Source organism: Pelophylax lessonae, assembly GCF_965119305.1.
Source record: "Pelophylax lessonae genome assembly, chromosome: 4".
Classification (NCBI taxonomy): Eukaryota; Metazoa; Chordata; class Amphibia; order Anura; family Ranidae; genus Pelophylax; species Pelophylax lessonae.
In genome coordinates, this window is record NC_138771.1 from 343,614,847 (window position 1) to 343,631,242 (window position 16,396).

Sequence of the window (16,396 nt, forward strand, 5' to 3'; positions counted from 1 at the left end):
TGTTTGCAGGTTGGCCCTATTTACTTGAATGGGTCGCAATCACCCACCAAAAGCAACACTGGATATAATTCCTGCCGCAGCAAGTGTACATCCTCAGCTGCTGCCTCTGCAGCTAAAAGGAGGTAGGGACCAACATATGTAATGTGGGCAGTGTGGCCAGGACACAGGGGAGCCCCATAATCTCCTATTGCCTGGGGAGCCCCTTGAGTTGTCAGTCCACCCCTGGTATGGTGAACTACAGCAATGCCTAGAGAAAAATAAAGCACTGAGTGGGCAGGCTATTTTAGTGCATGTCCAGGTTTAATTTGCATTCTACATTGCATTTATCAACTGCACCGCTTAGATTCTTTAGGACAAGTGTACATGTAAACCATAACTTTGACATTTAGTTTGCTAAAGCTAGTCATAGACAGAGCGATTTATCTTTCCTGCAACCAGTCGGTGTTGATGGGGTAATATCTTCCACAGAGCCATTGTGTTCTCCCAGCAGGGGAAGCCGGAAGAACACAGTGATTACTGCTAGCGGCTATAATAGCCACTAGAAATAATCACATGTGCAATCCAACAGGCTGGTTGTACCCAAGTTGAGCAGTCAACTTGGGTACATTCAGCTTGCCCATACATGGTTTGAATCTTGATCAGTACGATGGAGTAACCATGCTGAGCACAATTGAGAAAACTGAACAAAATTGTCACCCTATAGCAGGAAGTGCCTGAACAAGGACCTTTTTGGGCAGGGTCACCAGGTATTCTGTTTTAATGAAAGCTGCAGATTTTAAAATATTGAAAATGACTTTTGCAACTTTTACAACTGCATTACCATAATAAAGAATTTGAGATTTTAGTGATTGGCTTTAAAAATCCTTCTCCATTGGGGGAAGTAAAAAAAAAAAAATAGTACATGCTCAAAGCAAAAAAAAAAAAGTATACGTTGATCTCCAGATCTACTCCTGCACATTTTATCAGACCTGTTTTAATAGGGGCACAGTTTGCCTTTTATCCTGGAGTCCTCCACTAGCAACCGGAGTTCTTCCTCAGTGAAGGGATTAAACATATCTCCAAAACATATGCTCCTATGTAATTACTTTGCAGTGAAAGGTTAGAATTTCTGAGAAGTGAGTTAGCAGCTAGTCAATTGATCATTTTAATACAATTCACAGTCCCCTTAAATATGTTCGAGGAGGCGGGGGGCACATTGTGGGAAGAATACAGATTAATTACATGGTGTAATGTTCTGTTAATTGAGTTTTAAAATAGTTTTTTGATTAACAGAGATATTATCTCAACGATCTGAGTGACATTTTCAGCATCGGCAGGAAGTTAAAATTATTCTTTTTAAATGTACCGTGTTATTGCATTTGTATGAGCTCCCTTAAGGGGCTTTGTTCAGGCAAGCAGGGCAGGAGACCAATCAACGATTGACTATGATGTTGTGGAAAAAGAGAATTTTGTATATCATTTTTTTTTTTTCATGATCTGGAGGAATAGCGGCGCTTTGTTTAGGAAACTCAGACTTGCGAATAAAACACCTCTATTGTTTGAGTCCTGTATTTTAGACTCATGTGGGGAATATAAATGAAGTATAAAGTAAATAATATATTTAAAGGGTTAGTTTGCCTTTACAAAAAAACTGCAGATGCCGCGAAGGGGCATCTGATAAAAGAAACTGCATCGTGTGCTATGTATGCTAGATGTAGTATGTATACTACAGTTACTATGCCCTTGCTACAGTTCTGTTACTGGGTGTGGGCCATTTACATCCCAAAGCCTAACTGGAATACTCACAGGATGTTGCCAAGTGAGGCCTAGTAGTCACTGCTTACCGCCAGCATCAAAGGAGTGAACTTTTTTATGATTCAGATCCCCTCACATGCTCTCTCCCTCCCCTAATGCTGTAGCAGTGTTTGAGAGTTCACTCCTGAGATGGAGGTGAGCGCTATTGGCTAAGCCTCACTTAGGAATCTCCTGGGAATGTTCTTGTCAGACTTTAGGAGGTACACTATATTGCTAAAAGAATTAGAACGCCTGCCTTTACACGCCCATGAACGCCTGCCTTTACACGCCCATGAACGCCTGCCTTTACACGCCCATGAACGCCTGCCTTTACACGCCCATGAACGCCTGCCTTTACACGCCCATGAACGCCTGCCTTTACACGCCCATGAACGCCTGCCTTTACACGCCCATGAACGCCTGCCTTTACATGCCCATGAACTTTTAATGCGGTCTCAGGCTTAGTCCATAGGGTTCAATATTGAGTAGGCTCACCCTTTGTGGACAGCCTTCCCAGAAGAGTTGAAACTGTTATAGCTGCAAAGTTTAGGAGTGTGTCTATGGGAATGTTTAACCATTCTTCCAGAAGCGCATTTGTGAGGTCAGGCGTGGATGGGGAAGAGAAGGCCTGGCTCGCAATCCCTGCTTTAACCACTTAAGCGGAGGATTTGGCTGCTCAAAGACCAGGGCCTATTTTGTGATTCAGCACTGCGTGAATTTAACGGACAATTGTGCGGTCGTGCGACAATGTACCCAAATGAAATTGACGTCCTTTTTTTCCCAGAAAAAGAGCTTTCTTTTGGTGGTATTTGATAACCTGTGTGATTTTTATTTTTTGTGCTATAAACAAAAAAAGAGCGACAATTTTGAAAAAATAACAATATTTTTCACATTTTTTTTTTATATGAAATTCTCCAAAAAAAAAAATGTAAAAATCTAATTTTTTTTAACATTTTAGGCCAATTTGTTTTCTGCTACATATTTTTGGTAAAAAAAATTGCAATAAGTGGATTTTGATTGGTTTGCGCAAAAGTTATTGCGTTTACTAACTACAGGAAAGATTTGTCATTTTTATTATTATTTTTTTTTTAACTAGTAATGGCGGCAATCTGCATTTTTTTTTTGCGGGACATGCGACATTGCGGTGGACAGATCGGACCCCTGACTGACATTTTTTACACTTTTGGGGGTACCAGTGACATTACTACAGTAATCAGTGCTATACATATGCACTGTTACTGTAAAAATGACACTGGCAGGGAAGGGGTTAACTTTATTAGTGATCAAGGGGTTAAGTGTGTCCCTAGGGGCGTGATTCTAACTGATGTAACTGGCTTGTGATGTAACCACAGAGACATACGATCCTACATATATGGATCGTATAGTCTCTGCAGTTACTTCAGTGAGAATGACAGATGGCTTTGTTTACAGTAGCCGCCTGCCTTTCTCCCTCTCCAGCGAGATCGCGAGTGGCCGGCGGACATCGGAGCCGCCGGTCACTTGCGCGGGGATGTCCGGGAACGAGCGAGGGCGGGAGCGCTGCTCCGGCGGCGCGCGCTCGTCCCCTTGAGGCTCATGGGCGAGTGACGTACCGGTACGTCACTTTGCCCAGGAGGGTCTGACCGCCGCATTATATGTACTTGCGCCAGTCGGCAAGTGGTTAATTCATCCCAAAGGCGTTCTATCGGGTTGAGATTAGGACTCAGGCCAGTCAAGTTCCTTCACCCCAAACTCGCTTATCCACATCTTTATGGACCTTGTTTGTGCATGTAAATGGTCTATGCCTATAGCAAGCCACACAGTGTTTGTTTTTTTTTATCTACAAATGCCCCTTATCTGCCTTGGTAACAGTGAACTAACCTTTTAAAAAGTTGAACCTCCAGGTAGTCATAAGCAGTAAGGATCTATAGTAAAATACCTTCCCTGACAATGGCCCATGGTTTCTCTATGCAGCTTAGCGGTTTGCTAATTGAATATGAGAGGATTTTTTTTTTTTTTTTTTATACTTGCAGTAAATGAAGGTTCTTGGGGGCATCTGCAATAATACATCTAGATAATGTATCATTACCATGAATGTTGGAGAGGAACTAAACCCTCCTATCCTTTACTTCCTTGGAAGCTGCCATCTTAGTCTCTGATCTGCAGTCAGTTGCCATGGTACTGTACATGTGATCAGCTATCACACCCTGGGCATGTAGATTGGCATACTAAAGGAGAGATTTACTAAAATTGGAGCACACAGAATCTGGTGCAGCTGTTCATACATAGTTACCAATCCGCTTCTAACCTTAGCTTGTTCAATAAAGCTTTAACAAAAAATAAAAACTAGAAGGTAATTGGTTACTATGCACAGGTGCATTACATTGTGTGTGCTCCAGTTTTAGGAAGCCCCCCCCCCAATGTAACTGAAGTAAATAAAAAGAACATAACTTCCACATTAGGTTATGCTAACAAAATGAGCGTGTGCTGTAAATTGCCTCCAGCATTATTTTGGGTGGTTCTTGCAGAAGGCTGCCTTTTTGTTGAATGCCAGAACAATCCCTTCCTTATTGGAAACCCTCCTTCTCCTGAGTCTCAGAAACTATATATCACTTTCTGTAATGTAAATTTACACCTATGATTGTATGCCTTGGCTTGTCTAGAAAGGAAGACTGACTGATGCTTTACCGTGCTGAAGGGAGAAAGATTATTAGGGGAAAGAGACAAGACGCTATCCTTTTATGTAGAGAATATCAGGGGAAAAAAGAGAAGGCACTATCCTTGTTTGTTTAACCCTGGTGGCAGAGTTTATCCTGTCTCCTCTCCTGCTTTTCTTTCTCTCTCCCTAATCTATGTTCCCTCTGCACAGTCTTTTTCATTCCTATTGCTTTCTTCCCCCTTCGGCAACCGTAAATCTTAGTGTTTGTTACCCTAAAAAATTGGATCCTTAAAGCACGTTACACAGCACTGTGCTTGTGCTGTGTAATTTGGCCCCCTGTATCACATGAAATACCTAGCTGATCCTGCCTGGCTATGCCCTCCCCCCTGTAAACTGACCACAGTTTATTATGGCTGATGAGCCCTGACCCCGTGGTCAGTTTACATGCCTCCGTCATCCGCTTCTATCTGCAGCTCTCCTGTGTCTACCTCTGTCCTCCTCCCCCCTCCTTGCCTGTCAACTCTGTCCACTCCACGATCTTCCCCTCCTACTGCTTTCATAATGCAACAGCCTTGCAACAATCCTCCCTGCTACGTTAAATGTCCCCAGTGCATTTGTTTACCTGATTTCAGAGCGCTGATCAGTGCTCACATGATCGGCCGCCTCGGCTGCCTCTCTCCTCTCCTGGCTGACGTCAGTGGGGGTTTCTCAGCCCCGCCTGCTTTGCTGTCAGCTCGAGAGAGGAGAGAGGCGGCCAGTCACGTGAGCGCTGATCGGCACTCTGAATTTAGGTACACAGCAGCATTTTTTTTTAAAAACGAATGCACTGGGGACATTTAACATAGTAGATGGGATTGTTGCAAGGTTGTTGCATGGCTTAACCACTTTAAAGCTGTCAGCTGATCTGCATCTAGTGGCTCTGATTTTAGGCACAGCGCTGAGAATAGAGAGAAACTGAGCATGTGCAGAGCGGGGTGAGACGATGTGTTGATGGATTTTAATCCAATAATAATCAATTATTCAAAAGGAAGACACATCCAAGGGGGGAACACAAGTGCAATCTTCTGATAATGTGTTATGGAGACCACCACCGACACCCAATTCTACAGCCTTTTACCAATTAGCATAGACCCTCACTACAAAGCTCTATTAAAGAAGTAGATCATTTATAGGCAAAGGAGGCACTGGAATCCTGTCAACTTTTCACCACAGCATTCCTCTCCTTTATTCGTATATTAGCGGCATCCCTCTCTGATCGGTTGCTCTAAGCGGTCAGACCCCTAAGCGGTCAGACCCCTTGCTGTCGATTAAAGTCCCCGATGAGGGCTGTTGAAGATGTTTCAAAAAAGGACATTTCTGTAGTGCAAGACAAACAGCGTGGAATAGGTGATGTGGATCTAGCCCCAAGGGCCCATGGAACACGTCAAACAGAATAAGTCCACCGCAATGGGTCACCCGCAGGAGGGGGGTATATGACCTGTAAGGCAGGAATTAAACAAAAACCACAAAATCATCCAACCTCATGGATAGGTTCATGCTTGCAAATCCTACAGGAACAGAATCCCATAACGAACCAAGAAAACGTGTAGCCCCCTGGTGCTTATGATCTTTTCCCTCCATAGACCTTTGTAGTGAGGGTCTATGATAATTGGTAAGTGGCTGTGGGATTGGGTGTCGGGGGTGGTCTCGATAACACATCAGAAGATTGCACTTGTGTTCCCCCCTTGGATGTGGGTTCTTTTTGAGTAATTGATTAGCGCTGCAACTGCTATAACAAAGGTGTACATGTGCCCGAAAGCACCAGTGTATGCTAAATAAGGTGGTGGTGTTCATAATTTGGGTTAGCTTGAAAATATGAGGGGGCGCAATGTATTTTAATTATGGAAAATACCATAAGGTCTGCTAGAAATCCACTTTTGTGACTTGAGAAAAAAAAATGTTTCTTGCTATTGAGGGCTAACGCATTCTCACACTTAGTATTTTTTTATTGTTGCATAATACGGAAAACAGTAGTGGGCAAAGATGAATGGCAACCAATCAGGAGTCAGTAGCTCATCTGACCATATTGATAAAGGCAAATGTGGGGTTGGTTGCTCATGACTGTTGCAAACACACACACAGTTATTACATGAGCTTAAGTAGTTTGAGCTGAGGGACTTTTTGCCTGCAAACTGAAAGAATTTGCTTCATGTTTAAAATACTTAACATTTTTGTATTTTTTCTCTTTTTTCCCAGACAAAACTGTAAAACTATGGAAAGTCAGTGAGCGTGACAAGAGACCAGAGGGCTATAACTTGAAAGATGAAGAAGGAAGACTGCGTGACCCATGCACAATAACTACGCTTAGAGTAAGAACGCTGCTCTCACATTGACGTTATTTCGGATTCCAGAATGTGTTTGTTATTAATGCATTTCCATCTGATTTTAAAATGAGTGATAAAGGCTCCAGGCTTATATACTTGAATCAAAAGGAATTATTTGTCAGGAACAATTTGGTCCCAATTGGGACTGTTCATTGAATGTTTGAGATCCTTTGCCATTCTTTTCATTTTACATCATTTTTTGTAGCTACAGGGCAATATAAGGTTAAAAAGTAAGCTTTTATTCTGCAGTTAGAAAGAACCTACGCTGAAAATCTAACTCTGCTACCTCAAATATAGTAAAGAACGCGTTTCCTCCCTTTTGACACCGGGAGCTATTACATTTGCTGTAGTTGTGGCTGGAATATAGCGTCGCTTTCAGGGTGCCATGGATCTGCCAACACCAGAGGGAGTGCCTGCTTCCTGGTAAAGTCGCTCAGCCTGGCACTGATCAATAGTCTACAGTTTCCCCAGTGTGGAACTGCTTTAGGTGTAAATTACAGCTTGATATACATCAAAGAGAAATTAATAGCATTTCCAGACATATCGTTTAAAATTTCAGCAGCTTATCAGAACTTAAAAAATGTTGACCTTGAGAAGAATGACTTTCCTGCAACCAGATAATGGACTGTGTTTAGTGGATCTGTAGAGTAATCTTGTGAACGGCACAGTGGGCATAGAATGCCTGATGAACCCTAGCTTAGCAAAACACTTTGAGGTCTATTTATGTAAAAAAAAAAAAAAAAACACTGTGCGACCGTCTCAGCATTCACATAGCCATTGGCAGTAATCCATGTAATATGTGTATTTCCTATAATAGTCAGCATCATCTAGTGGTTACAATACGGTATGTTCCTTAAATACCTCAACAAGTAAAATACTGCATTATGGCCACTAGATGGAGTAGACAAAGTAAATAGGAATATTAGTCACATTACAGGGATTATTCTTGGCAGTTGTATGAAGCAAATGTTATTATAAATAGAACCAATTACTTGGTGTACAAATATTACAGGTTGCTTACCCATGTTGCCTTTTTTTCTTTATTTGCTTGCCAGTCATTTGTATATACTGAATGTTTTTACATCAGGATTGCAGGTTAACCTAAAATTGTAATTCTAAGTCTTCTATAAATATAGGTGTTTGCATGCAATAGAATTCCATGGGACTGATATGTTCTTACAGCAGTCTGGTCATCTGTATTGAAAATTTAGCCTTGTATAAGATATGTAATCAATCGGAGTTTACCCAGGCTGTGTTGAGAAGGCATTACCAATATTTGTACAGCAATCTCACTACATAGAACTGCCGTGGATATTTGCTGTGTTAAAGTTGCAGGCTAAATTCCAAGACAGCAAGGTACCTATTATTCAAAAGGGTTTTGAGCTTTTTGGTCCACTGACAGCGGTCTTGTATGGAAGAGAGATTTTATAATGCAATGTGAAAACATTGTAGACAAAAGTGCTATAATTTCATGTAATTTCATGTAACCTGATATAAATAACGTAGAAATTATATTAAAACCCCTTCAGTTTTTTTCATGTGGTATGTTGCGCTATTGCATACCCATTATAACAATCCCCTGTTTCAATAAGTCGTAAGTCCATAAATAGTAGTGCACGTGTCCATCTATAAATAATTGATCCAATGGTGCATCAAACTTCACATGCTATCACCATCTAGTGCTGTGAATATCTCCACCATCACAATGCACTTACCAGAGTAACAGACCCTACAAAACAAAGTTTCAATCACGTTAATTAGATCCTCCAGGCTGGTGGCTCAAATAACGCTTCTGCATTTGGAAGGCATCCACTTTCATGCAAAAGAGGACTACTATCACAAAGGAGCAAACTCTTCTGTGCTTCCAGTATTCAACATATGTCACTTATAGTCTCTGCTTCTGATCTGGATGAAATACAGCAGATCCTGCATGGAAGGTCATGCACTTCGATTCTGTTACTACCTCCTGAAAACTTCCCTTTGTAAGATCTCACAGTTCTCCAATCGGGGTTTAGCAGGGACAGGAAGGATCTGTCACAGTACCACGTTAGCACTGTATCTTTCTCCCCCCGGTCTCCAGACAGGCTGCTGTGCTCTCTGTGGTCTCCCCTCAGCTTCAGCAGATTCCTCCTGTCTGCTTCCTAGACTACAGACCTCTGCTTGCGTGTCCCAGATGAACCAAAACTGCCCAAAAGGTAGAGTGAAAAATCTGGAGAGTACAGATGATCCGAATGCTGGAAAGGTGTACCAAATGATGCACCATTGGATTTATTATTCACGGATGGAATTTTTTATTTATGGATGTAGAATTTATTGAAATATGGGATTGTTATAATGGATATGTGTTACGAACCTTTGTGGTATAGAGTACATCTTTTTTGCACCAGCACAGGTTTTTACCCCTTATACCTCCCTCAAACCCTTCATAGTTGTAACCAGAACAGGTGTCTACAATGGTAGGTTTCCCCTTGACAACTCAAATGTTGGATTTTTTACCACTTTTTGTCCTTGTAGCAATGGTCTCCAGCACAAACAGAGTAAATCTCCCAATGGCTGTATAGGCAGCAATAAAACCTGACCGAGGTTCCAATACGTCTCTACGCTATCCTAAACAAACCAACAAAGTTTTATGAATAGGTACTTAAAAAAAACTAGTGTCACATCATAATGTAGTCTTGGTTCTGCAGATCCAGTTGGGGTTTCAGTGGACCCAGAGGCATGGGTTGACCCAGTCTTGACATATTTATGACCATTATACAAGCAATAAACAGTATAGTTATTAGCCCTGAATAGTGCAAATTTCAGTGGATTTTCATGCACAGCACTGCCACTGTGGGTTGAAAGGTGGGGCCTCTGTGGATTAGACTTTTATTCCCATCACATCCTGCAGATGCTGAATTGGATTTAGATCTGGAGGCTTTGGAGACCAAGCGAACGCCTTAAACTTGTTGTCTTCCTCAAATCCTTATTGAACTATGTTTTCAGTGTGGCAGAGTGCATTTCCCCACTAAAAGAGGCCACTGTCATCAGGGGAAAAAAATTTCAGTAGTGTGTATTAGTCAGCAATAATGTTTAGGTAGGTGGTACATGTCAAGTAATATCCATATGAATGACTGGACCCAAGGTTTCCCAAAAGAATCTCACTGCCTCAACCAGCTTGCCTTCTTCCCATATTGCATCCTGGTGCCATCTTTTGTAAATTGTAATCGACTTGCATACACCCAGCCATCCACATGATGTAAAAGAAAATGTGATTCATCAAACCAGGCCACCCTTCCTCTATCGCTCCTTGGTCCAATTCTGAAGCTCACATGACCATTGTAGGTTATTTTGGTTGTGGACATGGGCCAGCGTGGGCGCTCTGACTGGTCTGTGGCTATGCAGCACCATACACAACAAACGGTGATGCCCAGTTTTGTCTCCAATGCATTAGCTTCACATAGAACATGTTTACTCGCTGCCTAATACTGTATATCCCCCAACTTTCAAATGTTATTGTAACGAGAATGTTCACTTAACCTGTCAGTGGTCATAAAGTTATGGCTGATCTGTAAATGTTCTTACATAGTTACATAGTAGGTGAGGTTGAATAAAGACAATAGTCCATCCAGTTCAACCTGTGTAGGTGTGTGTGACTGTAATCATCTAACATAGCCCTCAATCTCCTGATCCTTGAGATGTAAGTCTAAGAGTCTTTTGAAAGTCACCATACTACCCGCAGAAACCACCTCTTGTGGTAGACAATTCCACAATCTTGTAGCCCTAACAGTAAAGAACCCCCCACGTTGCCTGAGGTTAAAACGCTTCTCCTCTAATCGCATTGTATGTCCTCGAGTCCTCATGCAATTCCTTCGAATGAACAGCTTTTCTTCTAAGCTGAGATCCCCATTAAGATATTTATAAATTGCTATCATGTCCCCTCTCAGACGTCTTTTCTCCAGGGAAAATAAATCGAGCGATTGCAGCCGCTCTTCATAGGTAAGGTCCTCCAACCCCCTAATCAGTTTAGTTGCCCTTCTCTGGACTTTCTCCAGCTCCAACACATCCCTCCTGAGGACTGGCGACCAGAACTGGACAGAATACGACTTGGTTATAAGGCTGAGCTGTGCATGTTCTTGGTTATATAATCTCATAATAAAGCACAAAGCCATAAACTTCTTAGATCTTGAGCTTTAGGCTTCATGCACACTTGACCTCCAAAATGCTGCTTTTACAGGCTTTTGAGCTTTTTTATTTTCCCATCTGCCTCTAAACTTGCGGGCATGTTAATTTTTGTGTCCTTTCACTCTATAGGCTTTTAGAGGCAAAAAAAAACTTGCGCGTTCGGGAGAGGAGCTTTTGAGCATAAAAAAAAATTGACACACCTAAATGTGGGTAAACCCATCTTACATAGTTACATAGTCAGGTTGAAAAAAGACCATCTGGCTCAACCCATAAAAAAGAACAAAAAAAAAAAAACGTAATGAAAACCCAACCACACAATCCCATATATACAATCCTATACCCGCAGTTGATGCAGAGGAAGGTGAAAAACCCCCAGCAAAGCATGATCCAGTTTGCTACAGCAAGGGAAAAAAATTCCTTCCTGATCCCCCGAGAGGCAATCGGATATTCCCTGGATCAACTTTACCTATAAATATTAGTACCCACTTATATTAAGTACACCCAGGAAAGAATCCAGGCTTTTTTAAAGCAATCTAGTGAGCTAGCCAGAACCACCTCTGGAGGGAGTCTATTCCACATTTTCACAGCTCTTACGGTGAAGAAACCTTTCCGTATTTGGAGATGAAATCTGTTTTCCTCTAGACGTAAAGAGTGCCCCCTTGTCCTCTGTGTTGACCTTAAATTGAACAACTCAACACCAAATTCACTATATGGACCCCTTATGTATTTATTCATGTTGATCATATCTCCCCCCCCCCCCCCCCCTTAATCTCCTCTTCTCAAGAGAGAGTAAATTCAGTTCCTCTAATCTTTTCTCATAGCTGAGCTCCTCCATGCCTCTTATCAGTTTGGTTGCCCTTCCATTCACTTTCTCCAATTCTCCATATCCTTTTTAAGAACTGGTGCCCAAAACCGAACTGCATATTCCAGATGAGGTCTTACTAATGATTTGTACAGGGGCAAAATTATTGCTCTGTCTCTGGAGTCCATGCCTCTTTTAATACAAGAAAGGACTTTGCTTGCTTTGGAAACCACAGCTTGGCATTGCATGCTATTATGAAGCTTATGATCTACCAGAACACCCAGATCCTTCTCCGCTATGGATTTCCCCAGTTCTACTCCACCTAGTATGTATGCTGCATGCATATTCTTAGCCCCCAAGTGCATAACTTTACATTCATCAACATTAAACCTCATTTGCCACATAGTTGCCCAATGAAACATTGAGGTCATCTTGTAAGTTGGAGACATCCTGTAAAGAAGTTATTCCTTCAAAGCTTGGTGTCCTCTGAAAAGACTGAAATGGTACTTTTTAATCCCAGACCCTAACCACATGTTCGCGCTTGAGCATGTTTTTTTTTTTTTTGCATTTCAATGGCTGGAATAAATTAATATGGCCCAAATGCGCTTGAAAAAACACTGTTAAGGAATGTTCTAGCAGCTGCTCATGCCATGAAAAAATGGTTCAGAAGAGCCCCAGTGTGCGCGAGGTTTTAGTATTGTAACAAATGTCTGACTATTGCAATCTCTTGTTTTAAGCTATAATAATTCCTTGATCTCTCTCTCTGCATAATTTTACACTTGTCGTGTCATCTTATCCAGTATGTCATCTTATCTAATATGATCGGTCACTTATTTTAATGAATGCATCTATGAAAAAAATCTGCAGCACTACCTGCTACTAGAATCTATAGATAGCTCAGCCAGAGGCACATAGGTCTAGAGTAACTGCAGCCTCATGACAGCTAAGTGGCTGTTTTTCTTCCCGCTGTCATAGCTCTTATATTCAAAGTGTTGCAGACCTGCCTGACACTCTTCTGCTGTATTTATAAAAAGACTTCAAAGGCCAGAGGGAGGTCACAGAAAAAGGCAGCAAGTTGTTTTGCCTGCATTCAAATTCAGTGAAGGGATGGATATCCTCTTGGAGCGGTTCCATGTAGCAGATGTGACTGCTGAGCCTGAGCTGCTGAACTGAGCCAAGTGTGATGAAGCTCATCTTCCTTGTCTTGCCTTTATTCCCCAGGGTGACAGCTTACTGAGAGCTCCTGCTAAGTCGCACATACACACGGTGCTCAGTTCAGACATGCCGAGTCCTGGATTCACACACTGCAGCTTCTCGACAGACATTGCATTTAAATTGGTGCGGTTTTCAGGAAATTACATTTTTGGCTAGATAGAATGACAAGTCTCTTTGATAGTTGTCTGTTTTTTGTCAAAAAATAAATAAAAAACTTGAATTTTGACTTGTATTATGTTTACTTTTTCAGAATAATTGTGAATAGTATATGAAGGGAAAGTAGAATGACTACTCCAAACTATAATCTAAAAATCAGCTGATGTTGGCGCTACTTGTTTGTTTTTGCCTAATGTCAACCCTAACATTTTGCCTTGAAAAGGAAAGGGTAGGGTTAGGACCCCAGTCAGGTTGCCTTAATGGTTTGCCTTGAAAAGGAAAGGGTAGAGTTAGGACCCCAGTCAGGTTGCCTTAATATTTTGCCTTGAAAAGGAAAGGGTAGGGTTAGGACCCCAGTCAGGTTGCCTTAATATTTTGCCTTGGAAAGGAAAGAGTAGGGTTAGAACCCCAGTCAGGTTGCCTTAATATTTTGCCTTGGAAAGGGTAGGGTTAGAATCCCAGTCAGGTTGTTGCACGCGCCACTAGTTTCACACTTTTGGTTTCTGTTTCTCTGGTGTCCATTGGGGTTGGTTTATTTAATGTAATTGTATGAAGACACTTGACCGCTAGCTGCCCAAGCCAGTTCTGATGCTTCTCACATGCATGTCAAAATCTGCAATTTTTTTTGTTAGAAAATTACTTGGAGCCCCTGGGGAATAAAATGGTGTTGCAATTTTTTTATGTCACAATAGTGACAATTATTTTCTCCAAAAAACACGTTTTTTGGAGAAAATACACTTTAATGAATTTTAATGCACAACAAAATCATTTTTTGGTAAAATGCAAAAGATGCTACTCCGAGTAAATATATACCTAATATGTCATGCTTTTAATTTCCCTACGCTCATGGAATTGTGACAAACTACAGTACTTTCAAGTATGACGAACTGCTGTGATGTGCAGAGCTGGTACACAAACTGTCTGCTTGTTGGCTTTTGGGTATCTACGGCCCACTAGGCAAGGATTGGCTCTGCATGAAGGCGTTTCAAATGACGTCACTGCATAGAAGGGGCTGTGGTTATGTGGTTTGGGGCTTTTGGTTTGACAAAGGAACGGAGCCTTGCCAAGAGGGCCAGAGATACCTGGAAACTGCGGAGCAGGCATTCCAGCTCAGCACATTACAGCAGTCCCTCATTTTTCTCCATCCAGCCGCTTCCTGGCCCAACTCTGCACCCCCAGCAGCTTTCCTGCCAAGCTCTGCATTTTAAGGTCACTCCACAGATGACTTCAATTACATTGATGACACCCTGATTCCATCTATTTCCTAATGAGTGCATTACCTTATTTTAATTTCATATTAATAAATGGCTTACACTTAGATGGTGGTGCCCTCTCTCATTTTCTTCACTGCCCGCCTCTCCTCTCCCCTTTCTATTTACTTGTTTACCTATATTGTACATTCACATCTGTCCCTGCCCTTAAGTAACTTACAATCTTATATGAGGTCCTTAACTCACATTCATACATACTAGGAAACAAGTAACAAAACTAACCCTTCTTACTCTACCTCCAGTTCCCTCGCTAAACTCAGAGGGGAGCTGCGGTCTCTCCTCATTAAACAATATGACAAACCTATCCGGAGCCTTAAGCTCTGTTTCTGTGCAAGTGCCAATAAGGCTTGGGAATATCTGGCAAACAGAAGAACAACTACTCAGGCAAAATTCAGAATTTCCCATCTTATCCACCCTGCCCTTAAACACAAATGACTAACCCTCAAGAAATAGCAGACTGGTTTGCCAATTATTATGGAGCGTTATATAATCTCCTGAGGATCCGGACACTCCTCAACCATCCTCTTCCGAGATAAAGAATGTCTGGCCACCCTCAACCTACCCCTCTGACACAGAAATTGTTAAAAATATTGCTTCCTTGCCCCCCGCAAAAGCCCCAGGACCTGACAGTCTTCCCAATGACTAATACAACATTTTTGGTGCCATTCTCACCCCTCATCTAACCACAGTTCTCACTGCAGCGTCCCAACAATCATCCTTCCTGAGATGTTGAGAGCCCAGGTGGTCACTTAGCCTAAACCTGACAAGGACTCTGTCATCCCAGCTAATTTCCGCCCAATATCACTACTAAATACTGATGTCAAGATTTATGCAAAACTCATGGCTAAATGTCTGATGCACATTCCATCCCTCTCTGATCAATAGGGACCCAATGGGATTTATATCAGGCGGGCACCAGATGCCACAAGGAGAATCCATAACGTAACTATACATACTAAGGACAATTTAGACAGAAGCCAGCCAAACTTATCAGCATTTCTTTAGACTGTGGGAGGAAACCAGAGAGTACCTGGAGGAAAATCCATGCAGGCACAAGGAGAACATGAAAATTCCATGCAGGTATTGCCATGGTTGGGGTTTCCACCAACATCCCTAGTGCTAGAGAAGTGCTAACCACTTAGCCACCATGCTGCCTATTTATGGAATGCTTTGTGTTTTTGTAAATGGGTTCTTAGAATACAAAGCGTTCTCTGACTGGACAAGAGGAGAGTAGAGGTGTGCAGACAATAGCTTGTTTGTAGGAGAGCTGCAAGTTGAAGCACCAGAAGTATAGCAAAAACAGCAATGAGATGCAAATAACGAAGAAACTGCATTTATACTGGAGAAGGGGCTTTAAAGGGAGAGATGTTTTCTCCCATACTATACTGCATACAAAATGGGGGGGGGAAAGGCTTGGGCTTTAGATACATTTCCAGAACTGGATCTCCTAAAAATTTTGACTGACGAGAGAAGTCTAGCGTAAGCTGATTCATGTATGTGTCACTTTACCTACTCTCAGGGCTTTTTATCAGCTGGAGCTTTTGTACGAACTCACTTTAATTTCTCCATATTAAAAATGTAAATTGCGTTCTATAAGCCTTTTTGTGCCTGAGATAGAACACAGACGTATGGCAGTTGCAGTATCTCTTTGAATTTGGTGGATTTTCTCCTGTGCTCCTCTTGACCCTACTAATATGAAAAGAGGAGGAGGTGGTGACGGTGAGGGACTGCAGGAATGCCATCATCCCAATTATAGACCAAAAGGAAAAAACCCTCCAAGGTTGGGACTATTTGTAGGCATAATCGGACACCAAAAATATAGCCAAATATATAAAAGAAGGAAACGTGTTTTTTTTTTTTTTTTAATTTGTCAATATTTTTGGCCTACAAATAGTCCCACCCTTGGAGGGTTTTTTCCTTTTTGGTTCCCCTACTAATATGGCATATTATCTGACTGGCAAACTTGCTAACTTTCTGGAAGGAGAACACACCTGCCATGCCCCCAGTTACACAG

General features: G+C 41.8%; 1 protein-coding gene across 3 annotated transcripts in view; it reads left to right on the forward strand.

Moving 5' to 3' along the window:
- PPP2R2B (protein phosphatase 2 regulatory subunit Bbeta) overlaps window positions 1-16,396 on the forward strand; it is a 599,706-nt gene that overhangs the window by 499,297 nt on the left and 84,013 nt on the right. For all 3 annotated transcript variants that reach the window (XM_082253120.1, XM_082253121.1, XM_082253122.1), the window contains one exon: window positions 6,647-6,759. In XM_082253120.1, the coding sequence (XP_082109246.1) occupies window positions 6,647-6,759 (113 nt within the window). The remainder of the gene's footprint in view (window positions 1-6,646; window positions 6,760-16,396) is intronic.